General features: G+C 33.1%; 3 protein-coding genes across 3 annotated transcripts; all 3 read left to right on the forward strand.

The window, feature by feature from the left end:
• The first annotated feature begins 737 nt into the window (after positions 1-737).
• On the forward strand, positions 738-2,331 carry LOC21405404 (thaumatin-like protein 1b). The gene is made up of 2 exons (XM_010100525.2): positions 738-902; positions 1,448-2,331. Exons 1-2 carry the CDS (start codon positions 848-850, stop codon positions 2,125-2,127), a joined length of 735 nt encoding a protein of 244 aa, XP_010098827.1. The 5' UTR covers positions 738-847; the 3' UTR covers positions 2,128-2,331.
• Positions 2,332-4,805: 2,474 nt separating this feature from the next.
• Positions 4,806-7,856, forward strand: LOC21405406. The gene is made up of 6 exons (XM_010100527.2): positions 4,806-5,141; positions 5,883-6,099; positions 6,191-6,335; positions 6,590-6,659; positions 7,451-7,545; positions 7,642-7,856. The coding sequence occupies exons 1-6, from the start codon at positions 5,003-5,005 to the stop codon at positions 7,735-7,737; spliced, it is 762 nt and encodes a 253-aa protein (XP_010098829.1). The 5' UTR covers positions 4,806-5,002; the 3' UTR covers positions 7,738-7,856.
• Positions 7,857-20,160: 12,304 nt separating this feature from the next.
• LOC21405408 (histone H2B) lies at positions 20,161-20,767 on the forward strand. The gene has a single exon (XM_010100529.2). It carries the CDS (start codon positions 20,223-20,225, stop codon positions 20,634-20,636), a length of 414 nt encoding a protein of 137 aa, XP_010098831.1. The 5' UTR covers positions 20,161-20,222; the 3' UTR covers positions 20,637-20,767.
• The last annotated feature ends 191 nt before the right edge of the window (positions 20,768-20,958 follow it).

Raw genomic sequence — 20,958 nt, forward strand, 5'->3', positions numbered from 1 at the left:
AGCTGATGGGCTGATGGGCTTTGGGCCGAATTGGGCTTTTCTTGGGCTCAACTTTTGGGTTTTGCTTGGTAAACTAGCCCAAATCCAATTGTTTTCTTCAAAAACCTGAAAAATAAAATAAATCTAATTAAAATTAAATCCTCTAAATTTAGGAATATTTGAAATTAAAATCACAAAAATTGATAAAATAGTTTGACAATTATGAACATTAAAAGTGCAAATTCGTGCACTTATCAGGAAACAGTATTAGAAACGGCTGAATTTGAATTTTTATAAGAGAAAATATTGAAGCAAAAACTTTAGTTGTAATTCGAACTAACGAAATGAACGGTATCTGAATTCAAATGCACTTGAACTGTTAAAACAAATATGTCATACACAAATGAAAAAAGAAGCTATATGCATGGATATGACACTAAAGTGGAACGCTGCCAAATTTATCAAGAAAATTCAACCGTTTGGAAATTAAGGACTAAAAAACCAGCACGTAGTAACTTATCCAAAACGAAATCAGATACATTCAATTGAATATTCTAAAATCCGGAATTAATTTGTAGTTTTGCAGAGGGTGAATAAAAAGTCCTTAACGTTATCTAAGCACGTTAGCTATATGCATGGATATTATGTTTGTAGTCTTCAGAATTTTCTAAAATATCAAGTTAGACCCGCAATTACTAATACGTATTAGTCACGCAAAAGAAAAACACAACCAATTGAGACTGAACCCTATATATATACCACCCCTCGCAACTCCTTCATCAATCAAGTTGTATTGATTTATAATATATTCATCATTTGGTCACCACAAGATTAGCATATTATTTTCAAGTATTAAACATTAACGATCATGAAGATCACCCAAGTGCTGTTCGGCCTCACTCTGGCCTTCCTTCTTGCTGCGGGTAATTTTGATTCATCTTCATTACAATTTATAAGCCTCTTTTTACCACGAGTTGTTGGTGATTATATCCTTGATATAATAAAAACCAAAGACATGGTATTAGTTATAACGTATATCTCAACCACGCTAATCATAATTAAAATATATATCTCTTCTAGCTAGAAAATATTACATGCATATACACACACATATATATATATATAATATAAGAATTAAGAAATAATGTGTATCTAGCTCATGATTAAGGGACATTACATTTCATATATATGTGCGTAGTTAGTTTTTCATCATACTAACTCTTCACCAATATATATGAGCAATTGGTTATTTACCGTAAACATATAAATATTGTTTCACAGCCAAAAAAAAAAAAAGCAAATTAATATTGTCAGCAATATTCAAACAGTACTTCTAATTTCTAATATGTAAAGTATATGAAATCATGTATAAGCATCTTACATTGTTATGATCATACTTATGATATTAATTTTATCATTACTGTAGAACTTCTTGAGCTTGATTTAATTAGACTTTAATTACCTACAGGAGCAAATGCAGCTAAAGTAACCATCAAAAGCAACTGTCCTAGAACCATCTGGCCGGCAACCCTAACCGGCGACAACAAAGCCCAACTGTCCCCCCCCGGCTTCGAGCTCAGCCAGGGGCAGAGCCGCTCTGTCGACCTCCCTGCACCGTGGAGCGGCCGGTTCTGGGCCCGAACCCGGTGCTCGACCGACGCCTCCGGCAAGTTCACCTGCATCACCGGCGACTGCGGCTCCGGCACGGTCGAGTGCAACGGCAAGAGTGGGGCCCCACCCGCAACTCTCGTCGAGATCAGCATCGCGAAGAACAGCGGGCAGGACTTCTACGACGTCAGCAACGTCGACGGGTTCAACGTGCCGGTGTCGGTGGTCCCGCAGGGCGGCACCGGGGATTGTAAGGAATCGACTTGTCCGACCAACAGCATCAACACCGACTGCCAGGCTCAGTTCCAGGTGAAAGACGGCTCCGAAGTGGTTGGGTGCAAGAGTGCGTGCACGGTGTTCAACACCGATCAGTACTGCTGTAGGAACGCTTACGGCACGGCGGAAACGTGCCCGCCGACGGATTATTCTAATTTCTTCGAGACGAGGTGCCCGCTGGCTTACAGCTACGCTTATGATGATAAGAACAGCACTTTTACGTGCTTCAGCCGACCGGATTACCTCATCACATTCTGCCCGTGAAGAGGAAACTAATTATTATATATACTAAGTTAAATAAGAGGTTACTATAAGAATAAATGATTGTACGTACTCATGATGTTTTCATGAGTTTGCTTGTTTGACATACATATTTCTGTTGTCTGTCGAGCATATTATATACCTCTAACGAATTTATAGGGAATAATAAATTGATATTGGAATTTCGATTTCCAATTTTCTGAATTATATATTTTTCTTTGATCCGATTGTGGAGATTTTATGTGATTATATGCATGGATGAATTATTTTTCAAAAGTGAAAAGATGCATATTTTTCAAAATATCAGAACTTTTCTTGGACTGTCATTCAAAGTAATTTCACAAAAATGTTCTAGAAACAAATAATAATAACACATAAAATGATAACAATATATCAATATATTATCTTAATAGAAGCCAAGAAACTTGGAATATTTATGGCTCATTTAGTTCGTTGATTTAAGTTTTTAATTTGAGTTAAAATGTGATTTTATGTGAGTTTTTTACTGTAATAAAACTCATATCAGTAAAATGAACGAGACCTTAATCTAAAACTAAAAAAAAATATAGAATCAATTAGGAATTTCAAACGTGGAAAAAAAAAATGTCATCACTCTTGCATGACTTTTTTCTTTATTTTCTTACCAGTTATTTGGTGGCGATTAATTTTGATTGGATCGATATTGGTTATTGAAACTACTCGGTCAACCTTAACATTGAATGAGTTCTAGAGGAAGCGGGACTTCGATAACCCTATTGTCGGGCGTCATAAATATTGTATGGCCTCTATCTACCACCAGCGATAATGGCATGATGGCAATGATGTATGGCCTCTATCTACTTTATTTATATTTTAGTCAAATCCCACGTCCTCATGAGTTCCAACTCTAAAATGACAAATGGAAATGTAACCAACTACCTTATCCTTACCCATGAGGTTCCAACATTTTTTCCTTAATTGACCTAGGAGTTGTTCCCGGGCATCCTCAAAAAAAAGGTTATTATACATCCCAACCCCATCCCTTAGAAAGAAAAAGGTAGCACCGAAGAAAGGAAAGAGCGGGATGGTGTTTTGAAAGCAAGCTCCATTCAAAGCGGTCGTTAGACCTTGCGACACAGCCAGGTTTCCATTTATTGGATTTATTCCACAGGGATGACCCCACTCCTCACCTTGGCCAGAGGAGTTCCTCACAGCCAGTTTTCCATCAAGCTCAATCAAAAACGAACCGGCCCAATGATTCCCCCCTAAATAAAGTATAGGAAATCAAATGTTAAACCTTTCTTCGGTTTTGTTTTAGTTTTTTATTTTTTTTTCTTCTAAATTGATTTTTTGCTATTTTTTGTCGAGCCGACCACACCTCTGGGCGCCCGAGCCGACCGACAGGCTGAGGGCAATGGAAACAATCTGTGTAAAACAAAGCTGTGACCTATGCCCCAAAAGGGCGGGGTAAGCCAAGTTGACCGGCTCAGTAATTGGTGGCCCTTCCCTACCCCTGTTCTGCCCGGTTTTTAAGGGAAAGGCTTGGCCTGTGGCTTTTCCGGAGGTCATTTATTCTGGTGATTCCAAGCCAAGGAATCGAATCCATTGACAACCGATTTAATTTGAGTTTAAAATTTAAATTTTATTATAATAAAAAAAATTTAAAAATAATTACATTTTTTTTTTTTTTACTACAGTAAAATTTTTTTACATAAAGTCACATCTTAATTCAAATTAAAAATTCAATTCGAACTAAACGTGCCTTAAATTTATAATGGGTATATTAAACTCATAGTAGACATGTAAAATTTGAATTGTGAAAAAGGTATTGACCATTATATTGGTGGAACAAGTTAATTCTATCTTATAAACGTTGAGCGGGGACGTACCAACTATACCATGTTTAATTAACAATATACATATTCAATAATTTCAATAATTTGATAATAGGAAGAAACGTAGCATATATATGAATTAAATTTCTTTAGCAAAATGTATTGCAATACTAGAATAAGACATAATCGTCATTTTATTTTAAACTCATTAGTGTAATAGGTGATTATTGGGGTTTGGAAGGCCTTCTTCTTTTTATAACTTAAATTACAACTCAAATTTTTTTAATACAGTATTTTCTATATAAAATTTTAAAATTTAATTTTTTTACTATATTTTTTGCTCTCATATAAAAAAATTTGAGTTGTGACTTGAGTAAATAGAACACACCCTTTGTATCTTGAAATAATTTGTATCAATTGTACTATTTCTATTACTTTATTATTCAATGAAAATCCTATTTTTAAAAAATAAAAAATATGGTTGAGGTGTAACTTAACCATTAGAATTCAAATCACCCCGTTTCATTTTTTTTTTTTTTTAAAGTAGAGGTTTTTCTTCTCTCTGATATTTGCAATATGAAGGTTTAAATTGAAAATTTAAGTTAAATAGTGAATTTATGTAAAAAAAAAAAATGTTATAAATAGCTGAATTTAAATTTTTGTAAAAAAAAATTATAATAAAAAATTTAAATTGTGATTTTGTTTCGGAAATGTTAGATTTGGCCACTATCTGCCCCATTATTAGAACAAAAAAAGCAATAGGTATTATGGTAATCTCCTAACTAACAAGCTTAGCAGAAAGAGAGATAAAACCGAATTTAGAAACTTTTTAGAATTTGTAGCAGCAGTAGTCGGTGTCCAATGGAAAGAAAGAGACGGATTACACGGACAGAGAGAGAGAGAGAGAGAGAGAAGAAGAAGACTGGCCAAATGGGAAAAAGAAAAACCCAAACTTTCACACTTTCAACGCCTAATCTGATTCGACAATCCACGCAAATACTCCAATTTCGATTCTGATGCTTCCATAGCTTTTCGATTGATCGAGTTTTTCTTCCCAGCTTCCAATGGCGAAGAAGAAAGTAAAGAAGAAGATACAGGAGCGAATCGATAACTTGCCAGGCGGATATTCTCAGCAGCGAAGAAGCTCCCCGCCAAAACGCCGCACCGATTTCTCCCTCTTCTTCTCCAATTCTTCCGATTCCGGTAAATTCAGATTTCGTTTTCCCTTTGTTGTTCTGAAGGAAGATTTCGTTTTGTTGTGAGAATTTTTGTTTTGGGAACGAGTGATTTGAATTTTGTTCGCCAATTTGTGAACTCTTGAACTTGCTTTTTGAAATTTAGGTCTCATTCGACTGTAATCATGGCAGATTTACGTAAGATTTCTGTGGGGTTTACAATGTGGTTTGCTGTGTGAATTTGTTCTGTAAATTTGCTATGTAATGACACCAGCAAAATTCAACTTTGATCTCGCTGATTCCAACTGTTTATCGATAAATAAATAAATAAATAAAAGCTGAAACTTTTCAGTGTTGAAGCTCACTAGAGTGGTTCAGGAGAAGATCCACATAGTCAATTCACATGGAAAATCTTATAAGAGAAATTGAAACATTGATATCAAAAGTGAAGTGTTGAAGAATATGTTTTTGTAAGGTTTTGGGATCAATTACGTGTTTATGTGTATTTAGGTGGATGCTAGAACTTTTAGTCAGGATTAGTGACTTGACAAGTTCTATAATTGTGTATGTGTTTTACTTTGCGGCCTATTTAGGAACTATGCGTGTCTAAAATTCTAAAGCTAGATAAAATCAAGAATTTTTTTTTAGAATTTACTCTTTTCTAGTGCATTTAGCATTTTTCTCGCTAAACATTGTATTTTGTTAGAATCTAAGTCTTTTCTAGTGCAATTAACATTTTTCTCCTGAAACATTGCATTTCCACTTCCAGGTTCGTTGCTCTGTCATAAAGTCGCTCTCTCCAAGAATGCCTTAAATATTTTTCATGACAGGAATTCAGAAGATAAAGAATTTTTTCCAAGTTCTTTGGTTAGGTGCAGCAAGATCACTGACGAAGGATCGGGATTTTCGACTGATTCCTTAGACACTTCAGTTGTAGAGGCTGAAGTAGTTAACCAAAAGGCTTTACCGGAGTTGCACGATGATAGGTAATGGTCTTATTTATGTAACAACTTGGCAAGAAATTACAAGTTCAGACCCTCTATTTTTGAAGTAAATACTTTAATCTTAATTATGCAGGGGAGTTGGCAGGCACACCAGTAAGGTTTTGGGGATATTGGATCACACACCACAGAAGTCCCTTGTTACAGAAAGCAAGGCTCTCTGTGCATCTCCAGCAAGTGTCGCATGTGCTGGGACGCGCAAAATGTGGTGGCCTGCTGAAGTATGTTAAATTCATGTTGAAGTAGTAGTTTTTCAATTCTAATGTTGCATTGCACAAGTAATTTCACTGGTCGTACTCAAAAACACAAGTTTGAAAAGGTTTGTTATTTATAGTTATAGAACTCTATATGCAAATGAACTATTGATCCACATGGGGCACAGAAGTGCATCCAATTGCAATTTGTTGTTGAATATGTTATTTCTGCCAACTCAATTTTGTGTTACGTGTTTCATTGCACCAATGCTTGAATGCAGGAGTCGAGCCGAGAGTTGGTGAAGAGCACCGCCACTTCTAATCACTCAGATCAACAAGATCTATCATCTGGTATGCCCTTGTTTTGTATTTTATGTTGCTATCTGTTCTTGATGATCTTGGGAAAACCTGTAAGGAATATGAAATAACTTGAAGCCTCATACATTGAAAATAGGGTTAAATTCACTGGTGCCCTTGAACTTTGGGGTCATTTCCACTTTACACCCTAAACTTTGAAAACTCTCACTTTATTCCCTGAATTTTAAATTTGTCCTATTTAAGTCTTTTGTAAGAATTTCCGTTAAAATCAAACGCAAAAAGAGTGGATTAAGTGTGATCACGTGGTTTTATCGGTTTGTTTTTAATAGAAATTCAAACAGAAAGACTATGTGACTGCATCACTCTCTTTTTGCACATTTGTTTTTTACATAAATTAGAATAGAAGGGGTTACGTGCGAAAAGTTCAGAGTACAGGGGGCAAAGTGGGAGTTTTTAAGTTCAGAGGGCAACTTAGAACAGCTCTAATGTTCAAGGGTACCAGTGATAATAATCCTTGAAAATAATATTATGCTAAATAGAAACTGGCTAGAAAAAGTAGAAGGAAAAATTTTGCCCTATGGCCTAAGGGTGTGTCTGAAGAAAACAAAAATTATGCCCTCTGCCTTTTAATTTGTAATGCATAACTTTCTTAAACTTGCAAATGCTGTAGAGGAGTAGCTCAGCAGCTACTTTTATCATTTTTGACTTGGGTGTTAGCTAATTTTTCCAATTGTTTTAGAAGGCTCAATGATTTCCCATTTATGAAGCTATGACATAATTTTCTCATCTCTCTTCTTCCCTGTCTTTTGGTTTCGTCGCCGCAGATAAATCAACTTTGTCAGTTTTGAGCAGAACAGAGGATGATTTTCTTGAAAGAGGCAGGGGCAAGAGGAAACGTAAGCCTAAAATTCACTTTGATGTGAGTTCCTTTTCCCCAACCTTAGTCCCATTAATAGTGAATGAATCACTTTGCAGGTATTATTTTTTACTAATAGATAAATAATAATTTTTGCAGGACATTATTTTTGAACTTAAACCAGAAAGGAAAATTCGTCGACTTAGGATAATGCGTTACCTTGGCCTTACACCTCCTGCTGGCTCTCCCTTCTGAGCTGCTCGCCTAAGAATTGCTTCCAAGCTGTGCATATATGGATGGTGTATGATTTTTCTTATTTATTTCTGTGTGGATCATCAGGTTGTCTAGTTAGTTAATTAGTTTTTTTTTTTTTGGAAGATCTCTACCATGTGTATCGATAGTAAGATTGGAAGAGTTTTTAGCACAAATGGTCCGCAAATTATTTAGCATATGGCAACACGTTTTTTAAACTTCTAAATACCCGAACTCTTGAATTGTTGGTAAAAGGACCCAAAAATGATAATGGACCTTAAAAACCTAGGTTGCTTTTTGCTGCATTACTGAATTGTTAATGGAGCGTTTATATTTGCACCCGGGGTCCAAGGTTCGAATCCCGGAAACGGCCTCTCCTTCGGGGGGATAAGGCCGCGTACATATGAGATTGAGCTTTCCTTAAGCCTGCGGGAGCTTTTTTGGCACTGAGGTCCACCATTACTGAATTGTTGATGGAATGGTAATGGTATTCGGAATATAATGGAAAGACAAACGCAACTCCTTTGTTTGGCTTTGACTTTGAAATCATATCAGTAAAGATTATTACTTTGATTAACTATATAAAAGAATGAATTAAAGTTGATTCGGCCAATTTACTCTTATCTTTAAATTAAATAGTTAAATAATTATTTTTAATAGTTTGATATTTTTGTTCAATTAAATACTAGTAAAAAATGCGCGTGACTCATTTAAAATAATGGTTATATAAATTGCTGAAAAAAAAATGAGAAAGGGAAAATAAGGACAAAAAAAATAAAGACAAAAGTTGAAAAAAAAAAATATGAAGCAAAAAACATGGAAAAAAAGACAAAAAAAACACTTAATAAAAACACTTGTGCGAAATGTTTTGTAATTGAAGTTAAAATCTATGAGGATCGCATGTAAAAGTGTTTATGTAGAGACACATTGGAGAATAATTTAATTTAATAGGGTAATTAAAAAAATAATACTTTAAATAATTGTAAGAAAAGCATTTAAAAGAGATACATTTGAAAATATAAAAAAAAAATTAAAGGTTAAAAATTGCAAAAAAGAAGATGAGGCAGAAAAACAAAAGAAATTAAAAAAAATAAAATAAAATAACCTAAAAAAAAGAGTAAAAAAGTAAAAAAGTAAAAAAAAAAAAAAAAAAAAAAAAAAAAAGGGGGGAGAACGAACCCGTCCCCGAAACCTAACCTGTTCTCTTTTTTACAGAGAGAATGGATAATTATTTAATTATATTATTTATTATTGTTGTTTAATTATTCAATAATATTATTTATCATTGAGGGGTCAAATGGTTATTCTGCGAAAAATGATGGTTGATGTTGTAATTTAAAAAAATTAGAAGTCAAAATATGATTTTTTATAATTATAAAAAAAAATTATTACAACATCCATTTTAGAACAATTATATTCGACTCTACTAAATTTTTGAATAATAAATCACAATTTTAATAGTTTAGGAATATTTTTAGTATTTATAAAGTAATAAATGCGTACCAAATTTACGTTTTTTATTTTCATCTCTAAAAATTTTCCCCTAAAAAGTCAGAGTTCAACTCTGATTTCATCTCGTCACGAGAAGTTTTCATTTTCTAATGTTCGTGCTCTGATGAATAAGATTTTTTTCTTGTTTTCGTATGTTTTACATTAGAAGTTTTCATTTTGTTGTATTAGTTCTTGGTTTTCTCCCAACTACTTTTTTGGTTCTTTGTTAGTTAGCTCATTTGTTCGAAATTCCACATCCCACAGCTGCAACTTCTTTGCTTTAGGTAAACTACAAATTTACAATTTTCTTGAACAACTGTATATTTATTATTGTCATTTAATTCTATAATATAGTAAATAAGTGACAAAAATTAAAATAAATAAAAATCAAGAATATACTATTATTCGGGTCAATCACAGTTTTCTTTCTGTGTTTATTATTATGGCAATTTGAAAAGGGTTTTTGGCTCTTTATATAGCCTAATAGGAAGAGTCCTTTCTCATTAGGCTTTCCAAGCTAATGTGGGATTGGACTCTTTTCTTCATATCGGTTAAAGTTAACATTTTAGAAAGTGCATCAAAATCAGCACAAAAAATAAGTCATTCAGACAAAAATTATAACTTCTATAAGGAATTTTAAAAATTTATATTTCCCACATAAATGAATTTTTTTGGGTGATTCTCTTAGATTACCAATTCATTCCAAAAACTTAAGCAATTAGGAGGTGGGTCAACAATAATTTTATACTTTAACACTCCCCTCACGTGTGGACTGGATGATGAACAATCATGTAAGTAAATTAATTGAAAAACCCAACACGTGAATATTTAAGCCCGAGATATATTAAAGACCCACACAATTTTAAATGGAGATAAAGAATGTAATTACCGGGATTTAAACTCAGAACCTCCCACTTTGATACCATGTTAGATTACCAATTCATTCTAAAAACTTAAGCTATTAAGAGGTGGGTTAACAATATATGATCATAATTATCTTTCTCTTATCCAATTTCAAAAAGTTCCAAAAATAATAATAATAATTGCACGCAGATAGGTGATAAGAAAGAAAATCTGAACTCGTTTCTCAACAACCAACTTTAAAAATTCACGTCAAATAATTTCTAAATGAATTAAGGTGATCTGTATGTACAAAAGATTAAACAATGTTAGAAACATATATGGCATCTTCGGTTGTATTTTTGAGTTATTGTGATTTCACTATAGATTTTGAGTTATAATTTAAGTTGAAGTTGTAATTTGAGTTTGTGTTTAGATGTGCACATTTGAGTTATGATTTGAATTAAGAATCTATTTGAGTTTGTGTTTGAGTGTGTCAAAACTTGAATTTGTATTTAAATAGTATTTTAATAAAAACTCAATGGTGATAAAAAATTTTAATAGGGTATATGGGTGTGGTTTTATTCGTCTCTTCGTTGTGAATGCATACAAAAAAGCATCTCAATCAGAATTAAAATGAAAAAGTTATGACATTTTAATAGGGTATATGGGTGTGGTTTTATTCGTCTCTTCGTTGTGAATGCATACAAAAAAACATCTCAATCAGAATTAAAATGAAAAAGTTATGACATTTTTAAGAATAAAAAAATATTTTTTATTAATTTGAGTTTTAGTTTAAGAACTTGAGTTGAAGAGGAAACTTGAACTCAGATTTTAGCCTCAAACTCAAGTTAAAACTTAAGTTAAAACTCAAATTTTACAAACAAACATGAACTTAAATAAAATTATAACTTGAGTTTAAACTTTTTTTAAGTTTTACTCTAAAAAAACAAGCCCATAAAAGCTCAAATTTAATACCCTACAACAACAATAAAACCTGACATTCACTTTTTGCCGATGGAGAAAAGAAAAGGTTATTAGTTTTGTTGGTCCTTTAATTTTGAGCATTATGATATTTTAGTTTTTAAATTTTTATTTAAGCATATTTTTGTGAGAGAAAACACTGTAACGAACCATGAACTATGATTCAAATCATGGTATGAATCCCCTTACCAAACGTCTCTTAAAAGTTAATGGATGAAATGTCATAATACTTAAAGTTCAAAGACTAACTGTGTTATTGACGCAAAAATAAATAAATAAATAAAAAGATGTTTGCTAAGGATTTCATCACGTACTTTCCGTGCAATTATATATTCTAATCTCGAACATAGTAATCTTAAATTTGCTTATTTCTTATTAAGAGAGTGAGATTTAATTTTTTTTTCAAAAAACACCCTCAATGACAGAGCAAAGGTTTGTTGTCATTGAAGGCTTAATTAGGGTCCGTTCAGTTCACTAATTCGAGTTTTTAATTCGAATTGAGATGTAATATTGTGTGAGAGATTTTTACTGTAGAAAAAAAAGTTAGATGTGACTGTTTCTGAGAATTTTTTACTGTAGCAAAACTCGAATTCTAAACTCGAATCAGCGAAAAGAACGGGGCCTTAGTTTTCCCCAAAAAAAAATGAATTTTCTATTGTTCTGTTGTTAATTTAATGAAATACATGTAAATTTGAGAGAGGGTTAAAGTCGTTCTCCATATTCTATATTTTATATATTTTATAGATTTGAGAGAAACAAAATAGTGTTTCCTCAATTTTTATAAGGGCTAATATGTAAATTTCACAAGAATATACGTTAGCTTTTAAAAGGACAAAAGCGTGAGTTGGGGCTTCAACCCCTTCTCACCTTTACCTAACTCTGTCCATGAATAACTGAAAATATGATCAAAGTTCATTGAAATTGACTAAAGATGACACCAATTCTGTTAGCAAACAACTTCAAAATAAGCATTTAACGTCATATTTTTGAAGTGTAAAGTATACCTTAGACTATTTTCTTCCCGGATAATTAGCATTATTGGTCCTTAAATTATTCAGTTAGTGACAATTTAATTTTTATTTTTTTAATTTTGACAAAATAATCCTTAAAACTCTTAAAATGTTGGCAATAAAGACCTTACTGTCCATTTTGATTAATTTTTGACAGATTATTGCATGTGACTATCATGTGCCTCTCTCTTTCATCTAAAAGGCAAAAATACCCTCATATTTCACATTAAAAAAGAAAAAACTCAAACTTTTTTTGACAAAATAAAATCAAATCCATTATCCTCTCTTTCTCTCTCCTATCCCTCTGACTCTCTCCCTCTCTCGATCGATCGATTGCCCATTCTCTCTCTCATCAATCTTCTTCTTACACTATCTTTTCCTCTATTTATCTCAATCTTGATTCCATTTTTTAACCATCAGATCAAATTTGGAAAAATTAATATTTTGTATTTTTTGGATAAGTTACCGTTTTCTGTTTTTTGAGCAAGAGTCATTAAGAATTTATAAATAAGTATTTTGTATAAGACTTTATGTGTGCTCAGAGAAAAAGTGTCTCCTTTTGAGAGAAACCAAGAAAAGTGAGTAGAGAGATAGGTAAATAGTGTAAGGGAGTTTGGGTAGATAGAGAAAGTGAAAAAGTTTGTTGTGTGTGTAATTTTGAAATTGTTAGTGAATTTTCTCATTCTTTCATAGACGTAAGAAATTTTTTGAACCACCTAAATTTTTGTCTTCTCTGTTTTTCTGTTATTTTTTTTAGTTTATTTTTTCTACTGCGTGTGTGTAGGGGTGTATTTTTCCTCAACAATTAGTATCAGAATTGTGTTGAAGATAAAAAGAAAAAAAAGAGGTCAAGATGATGTCCGAGATAAAATTTGAGCAAATTGAGCGGTTTGATAGAAATAGTAATTTCAACATCTAGCAAAGTACGATAAAAGATGTTCTGATTAAGCATAGATTACCGGAAGTGTTGCAAGGAAATAAGCCTAAAAAGATGAAAGATGAAGATTGTGAAGATTTAGAAGCAAGAGCGGTAAGCACTATTCGTTTAAGTTTAGCTATTGAACTGAAATATAGTATTATGAATGAAACAACTTCTTCTGAGTTATGAAAAAAATTAAAAAAAGTTTATATGTCAGAATTCCCTAACAAATAGATTATATTTGAAGAAGCAATTGTATGAGTTGAAGATGGATGAGAAAAGTGATGTTATGGATCATATAAATAATTTTAATAAGTGCATAACTTAGTTATTAACTGTAGAGGTCAAAATTGATGAGAAAGATACAACGGTAATTTTGTTAGCCTCTCTACTTAAGTCATATGAGACTTTGATGACCACACTATTAGTTGGAAAGACGACGTTGATTATGGATGATGTGCCAACGACTTTGTTAGAGAGTGTAAATATGAAAAAAAACCTAGTATTACATCTCATACTAAACAAGTTTTAGTGGCAAAGTCAGATTCGAATTGGAGTAGGAGTAAGTCACGAGGGAGATGTTATGAAAAGAGAGATGATTGTTCTCAATCCCGTCCAATGAAGGATATTGAGTGCTACTATTATCATAGGAACGGACATATTAGGAGACACTGTGAAGAAACTGACGAAGCATCCAAAAAAAATAAGAAAGCAATAACCCCAAGAGACTTTAGATTTTGCAAATGTTATTGGCGACAGGTATGACAGTAAAGATGATGTATATTCTGTTATTGCTGATAAAAATATTTCAGACTCTTAGATTTTAGATTCTGGATGTTCATTTCATATGTGTCAATATAAAGAGTAGTTTGATTCATATAAGCTCTGTGATGTCGGTACTTTGTTGATGACTAATGATTCTAGTGTTAAAGCTGTTGTAATAGGTAATGTGAAGGTGAAGATGTTTGATGGAGTTGTCAGGACATTGAAATATGTTAGGCATGTTCCTTAACTACGGAGAAGTTTAATTTCTTTGGGGCTTTAGACACTTTGGGTTGTGAGTATTATGAGAATGGTGGTTTTATGTAAGCCAAGAGATGTGATTTAATAGCCATGAAAGGTGAAAAAGTGAAAAACTTGTATAAACTGATTGGGACTGCGGTAGTAGGTGGAGCCAAGCCACGAAGAGTCTTCTTCTGTTGTGAAAGAGGTTCCAGGAGTAAAAGAGTACAACAAGATGTTAATGACAATTGAAGATGACAAAGACAAGATAGTGAAGACTTGTGGCAGTGAAGATGCTTTGAAGAAGAAAAAGAATATAGTTTCTCATGTCAAGTTTGATGAGAGTTTGAACTTGATACATGTTTATTCTTGTTGAATTTTGTATCATCGGTGAAATGATGGTTGTCGAGACTAGATACCCAAATGTGTGAGTTGAGAGAATTTAAGTAAGATAGAGATTCTTAGGCATTACTCAAATTAGTTTGTAAAAGTTAAAATTTTGTAATTTTTAGGTAAGTTGGTTTTCTGTTTTTTAGACAAGGGTTATTAGGAGTTTAAAAATAAGTATTTTGTGTAAGATTTTATATGTGCTCAGAAAAAAATATAAAAAAAGAATATCTTTTTTTAAGACAAATCGAGAAAAGTGAGGAGAAAAATAGATAAATAATATAAGAAATTTTAGGTAAAGAGAAAAAATAATAAAATTTATTGAGTGTATAATTTTAAATTATTAATAAATTTTTTTCTTAATTCTATAGACATAAATTTTTTTTCAAACCATCTAAATCTTTGTATTCTCCTTTTTTTTTTTTTTTCCTTTTTCTTCCGTCTGAGCGTGGGGATGTGTTTTTTTCCTAATAAAACGTAATTACAAGTCTTTTTGTTGGGATTTCTTCAAACCAATCAAAAGAACAAAATAAGAGCTTCCCTGAAGCAGAAACCCATTTTGATCTGGTAATCAAAGACCCCAAAAGTCTCTTCATGACTCATGGAAGAAGTTGGGATGAGATCCATTGTGTGATGAAGAAGATTGCAACGGAGATCTTGCATATTTGCGAAAAGGATCTCGCCTCTTCATCAATCCCCACTCCAATTGTCGCAACCCACATTGTGGGTGAAGAAACTTTGTTCTTCGAGCGTTGTCAGAGTGAGGAAGCTACTGGTGGTCACCGGTGTTGCGAGCGAGAAGGCACGTCGGTGTCGCAGCTTCGAGATCCAGAGGTTTGCTCCGTCCACAGCTGCATTGTTGACTGCATATCCGGATGAACAAGTTTCTTTATGTTGCTGAAGTTGGGAATGGTTAAAGTTTCTTTTCTTGCTTGTAATTTTTTTTTCTTTACTTTTAGGAGAAAAACTGGTCACATTTTTGGATATCTTTTCTGAAAATCCATTGTAATTCTTTTTTATTTTCTTTTTTGAATTTTTATTTCTATTAATATTTTATTAGTTATTTTATCAAGACATGTTTGGTTCATGGATTAAAATTATGAGATTAAAATTATTTTTGATTTACATGTATTTTTTATGAGAAAAAATATTATAACGAACTACGAATTATGATTTAAATCAAGATATGAATCCCCCAACTAAACAACCCATAAAATACTCCAGAATATTTAGTCCATGTATTGCACATGAAGTGTTCTGTTAAAGAAGTGACAGAATATGCCAAAAAGGACTTAATTTTCAACATTTTAAGAGTTTAAGGATCATTTTATTAAAATTAACAAAATATTGATCAAATTGTCAACTACTAAACAGCTTAGAAACCATCAGTACCAATTACATTTTCTTCTCATATCTATGTTTTAACGGAGGAACTGAGGCTTTTTTGCAGCTCTTTTGCTAGATACAATTTTGTGAGTTTTGTGAAGTATAAGAAGAATAAGAAAAGGAAATGAAGGAAAATGTCCGTTTGGTTCATGGATTCAAATCATGTGATTTGAACTATTTTCGATTTATGTGTATTTTTTATGAGAGAAAATACTGTAACGAATCACGAATCATAATTTGAATTAAGGAATGAATCTAGGAACTAAACGGACCCTTAATCTATCAGACCTTAATGGATAATTGAGCCTTTTTTAAAACTTAACTTTTTCTATTATTATTATAAAAAAAAGTGAATACATTCTTGGTCAAAATGTAAATACATCATACTTGTCTGTCATGGGTTTTTTCACGGTGGAGGCTGTGCGTGGAGTAGCACTTTTAATGGAACAAATCTAACTAATTATGGAGATAGGGTACCGTTTAGTTTCGCCGCTGATTATTTCGACAGTTCTACCATCAGGGATTCGTGCTTCTATAGGCCTCGTTCGTTTCGCTAATTCGAGTTTAAAATTTAAATTTTGTTACAGTAAAAAACTCTCACAAACAATCACATTTAACTTTTTTACTACCGTAAAAAGCTCTCACATACAATTACATCTCAACTCGAATTCTAAACTCGAATCAGCGAAACGAACGAGGCCATAGTGTTTTGTTCCATGTGGCGGGCTTATGTGGAGGTGGCATTTCTATTTTCTGTCTGTGGCTATGATGTGTGTTTTTCATGTCTTGTAGGTTGACAACGTGTTATCAGCCTCACTGTCTTATTCTTTTGAGTGAAAAATTTATAAAAAAAAAAAACTCGAATTACAATTTTATTTGAATTTATGTTCTTTTAAGTTTGAACTCGAGTTCAAACTCGAGTTTGGAACTAAAACTTGAGTTCAAGTTTCCCCTTCAACTCGAGTTCAGAAACTCAAACTCAAATTAATGAATAGTGTTTTTTCTATTCTTAAAAATGTTATAACTTTTTCGCTTTAATTCTGATTGAGATGATTTTTTTTCCTATGCGTTGACAAAGAAAAGACGAATAAAACCCTACACATATACCCTATTAAAATTTTCCATCAGTATTGAGTTTTTATTAAAATACTATCTAAATACAAATTCAAGTTTTGACTCACTCAAAAAGATTCTTATCTCAAACAATAACTTAAATATACACAAACTCAAGTTATAACTTCAACTCAAATTATAACTCAAATTCAACTCAAGAATTATACTCAAGTTAAACTCCAAAAGAACAAGCCCTTAAAAGTCTTCTGACTTTTCCAATGGTTCTTTCATTGGCCGCTACTCGTTAGAGTCATTTGATGTGGTGTTTGTAGCCTATCTTTTAGTATTGTGTGTTTCTTATTGTAACACTAGTGATTTTTACCGTACTTTATTGGTGTGTCGATATTGTTTTTAAGTGTTTCGTTGTCTGTTATGCTTGTGTCTTGCTGGTGTTCGGTGTGGCCTTTGTGCTATGGACTTCTCAATCTTGATCGATTGGTTTTTTTCATCGATTATAGAGGATTTATCAAAAAGCCATGTAAGTGCATGATTATTGGTGTATCATGTTAAGTGTCTGATTTCAGATCTTGGTACACACTTAGTCCCTTTAAACGTTTAATTCGAACTTACTGGTGGAATAGATTGTCTATAGGGGTAAGAATTTTCTTGCAGTATGTAGTCATATGAGTCAGCATTGATGTTTGCATTCTTCTGATATGGAATATAACATCCCTTTGAAAAAATAACTAATACCTCATCATTGTAATTCATTTATATATTTTCAAGGATACAAAATTTATTTATCAATACTCAAAACACGCTTTAATTTCATTGCATTCTGAAACAAGAATATAACCTAATTATTTGATTACACATAAGTTCATTTGTCCAAAACTAATATTAGCAAACAATCCTAAGCTCCTTGTAAGTCAATCACGAACGTGTCATAAATTTCAATCCTTAAAGACAAGAATAAAAGAACTGATAATAATTTACTAAATCAATCAATAAACTTGCTTTATATTAAACAATCTCTTGTTGCATATGTTGGAAAACATGGCTATTTTAAGTATTTGATTTTGAGTGGGTCCCACTTGGTCATTGTGGAAGATCAAAGTGGAATCGAGTTATCTTCCGTGAGATATTCGAAACGGTATATATATTATATGCTCAAAATGTTGTTTGGATGAATGAGAAATTGATACCCAAAATATAGCTGTTGATAATGGAAAAATTGAAAAAACTTAAAAGGGGAATTTGTTGTCCCATATGGTTTAGGAACTAAAAAGCTTGATAGAGCATATAAGGGTTTGCTCTATTGGGCTTGGGTAAAAACTTGCACCCAATAGGCTCTCTCATGCGCATGGGGTGCAAATCATCAACCTAATTAGTCGGGGGCCCAATGTGTGCACCTCACGAAGTGGGCGGCACGAATGTTGGTCCGTTGGGCTTACCTTTGCGTTAATTCATTAGCTCTAGTGCAATAGTGCATGTTAAATGACGAATGTTGACATGCTTTGGAGCATATTCATCCTAAGATGAATAGTTGTAACTTATCCTTATTATTCTGGGAATAATGCAGATTAATTTTTCAATATTTTTGATTTGTAACTTTTTCTGCAGCAGCCTATAAAAGGAGGTTTTCTTCAATCATTTGAAAACACAACAAAATTCATAAGCTCTTGTGTTCCTGTCTTCTTTGTCTATGTTCTTATAGTGTTTAGATAATCTGGCGATAGAGTGAAGGCATATAGAGTGAAGACATAGTTTAAATTTATTGGAGTAGTTCTTCAAGTGCTTCAAGTTCTACTCGCCGTCGTTATATCCTGAGAGACAGACACTCATAATCTTCTCAAATTTCTGTAGAGAGGGCGAATTTATTTTAAAAAAATGTGAGTTTTACAAGCCTTAATGTCATTTTAATTCCAAATTTTGTTTCGATCTAAGGTTGAATTTTTGGTTGTGACGTTTTATTTTTTCGTTGTAATTTTCTACTACTATTAATAAACCTGTTCATTTCTATTGCTTGCAATATTCTTCTAACAGTATAACTGAGCACAAGACCTTCATCATATATTGGCTTTCAAAATTTAAGGGCTCACGCAGTGCGTGGGTGGAAAAAGAGTTTTTTTTTTTTCTATCGGAGAGCGTTAGTTGAGTAAATTAGTGAAAATCTTCGTTCATTTCACTGATTTGAGTTTACAATTTAAGTTTTATTACAATAACAAACTATCAAAAATAATCACATCTAATTTTTTTGCTATAGTAAAAAGCTCTCATATAATGTCACATCTCAACTCGAATTAAAAACTCAAATCAACGAACTAAATGGGCCCTAAAGCACCACGTTTCACATGTTCTTTAAGTTCAATCTATTGGCATCAATTAAAGTGTTTAGTGGTAAATTTACTTGATCAGAAACGACAAGCTCGTGGACCATTTGTACTGTAGGCTCAAAATATATATTCAAACACTGAACCATATTAAACCATGTAATTCGAATCATTTTCGATTTACGTGTATTTTTGTGAGAGAAAATACTATAGCGAACTACGAATCATGATTCGAATCCCTCTACCAAACATCAACTAAATTGATAATTTTTTTTCTAATTTTATAGCATGACTTGTAATATGATAATTTTGTGCCACATAAATTTATACAAAATAGTTAGAATTAGAATTGTGTCTCTAACGCTACTTATCCGAATTATGGGCACATTTAGTTCACTGATGCGAGTTGAGATGTGACTTTATAAGAGAATTTTTTACTATAGTAAAAAAATTAGATGTGATTGTTTCTGAGAATATTTTACTGTAAGAAAACTCAAATTCTAAACTCGAATCTGTGAAATAAACAAGTCTTAGTATGTATTTTTAAAGAGAGAGCATACAGTTCAATGCAATAAAAAAATAAATGTCACAAACAAAAGCAATCATTAACCCAAATCGCTACCCTATATTTGCATAAACTTCACCTAAACTATGTACTAATGCATTTCCACGGTTGATAAAATTTGGCTCCAGCAGCAGTTCCAACGCGCATGATTTCCATTTTATTTGATTTCGACTCGAACGACATCGTTTAGCAGTCATGCGAATGCTCATCTACAAAACGACACCGTCCATTCCACCAGGCAAAAAGAAAAAGTAAAAGAAAAGGGCTATGCGATCCCGCCACAAATGAATTCACAATCACCAAATTTTTTTTTTCAATCCACTTCGTCCGTCGATTAGATCAGATCCAACGGCGGAAACTCCTCAATCCGCGTCAATCAAATTCCACCAATCACATCTCTGTCCCAACTTCTATATCAATCGATCCCCGCTTCTTCATTTCCCAACATCCCAATCCAAAAAATCAAAATCAAAATCCCCCAAATTTTCCCCGCTATAATAACCCAACTTTGCCCTAAAATGGCGCCGAAAGCCGAGAAGAAGCCGGCGGAGAAATCCCCGGCCGCCGAGAAGAAGCCGCGAGCCGAGAAGAAGCTCCCGAAAGAAGCCTCCGGCGCCGGCGCCGGCGACAAGAAGAGGAAGAAGGCGAAGAAGAATGTGGAGACGTACAAGATCTACATCTACAAGGTGCTGAAGCAGGTCCACCCGGACATCGGGATCTCGAGCAAGGCCATGGGCATCATGAACAGCTTCATCAACGACATCTTCGAGAAGCTCGCCCAGGAAGCTTCTAAACTCGTCAGGTACAACAAGAGGATGACTATGTCCTCTAGGGAGATCCAGACCGCCGTCAGGCTTGTTCTCCCCGGCGAGCTCGCCAAGCACGCTGTCTCCGAGGGGACCAAGGCTGTTACCAAATTCACAAGTTCCTGAAAAAAAAGTGGATTTTAGTTTTTTTTTTTGTGGAAATAATTTTCGGAGTAGATTAGATGTAGTTTTGTACTTTTCGTATTACTTTTGTTGGAATGAAATGCTTGTTTTTTAATGGCAGTGTATTGTTTTTTCTTTTTTGTTGTTGTTGAATTTGCGGTGTATTTTACGATATCGTCGTTCTTCATTTTTTTTTTGTTTTTGGCATTTGGTATTAAGAAAACATTGAGCAGACGAGTGGTATCGTTTTTCCATGGTATACGACACCGAGATAGACATAAATGAGCAAATCGTTTCACATTTTAAACGACAACGTATGTGGGTA

Source organism: Morus notabilis, unplaced genomic scaffold, assembly GCF_000414095.1.
Source record: "Morus notabilis unplaced genomic scaffold, ASM41409v2 Scaffold124, whole genome shotgun sequence".
Classification (NCBI taxonomy): Eukaryota; Viridiplantae; Streptophyta; class Magnoliopsida; order Rosales; family Moraceae; genus Morus; species Morus notabilis.

Excerpts from the sequence above, each read along its gene's own strand:
- LOC21405404 (XM_010100525.2), top strand. The coding sequence starts at position 848 with ATGAAGATCACCCAAGTGCTGTTCGGCCTCACTCTGGCCTTCCTTCTT. Across the intron at positions 903-1,447 it reads GGCCTTCCTTCTTGCTGCGG|GAGCAAATGCAGCTAAAGTA; the intron begins GTAATTTTGATT and ends AATTACCTACAG.
- LOC21405408 (XM_010100529.2), top strand. The coding sequence starts at position 20,223 with ATGGCGCCGAAAGCCGAGAAGAAGCCGGCGGAGAAATCCCCGGCCGCC.
- LOC21405406 (XM_010100527.2), top strand. The coding sequence starts at position 5,003 with ATGGCGAAGAAGAAAGTAAAGAAGAAGATACAGGAGCGAATCGATAAC. Across the intron at positions 5,142-5,882 it reads CTCCAATTCTTCCGATTCCG|GTTCGTTGCTCTGTCATAAA; the intron begins GTAAATTCAGAT and ends TTCCACTTCCAG. Across the intron at positions 6,336-6,589 it reads AAATGTGGTGGCCTGCTGAA|GAGTCGAGCCGAGAGTTGGT; the intron begins GTATGTTAAATT and ends GCTTGAATGCAG.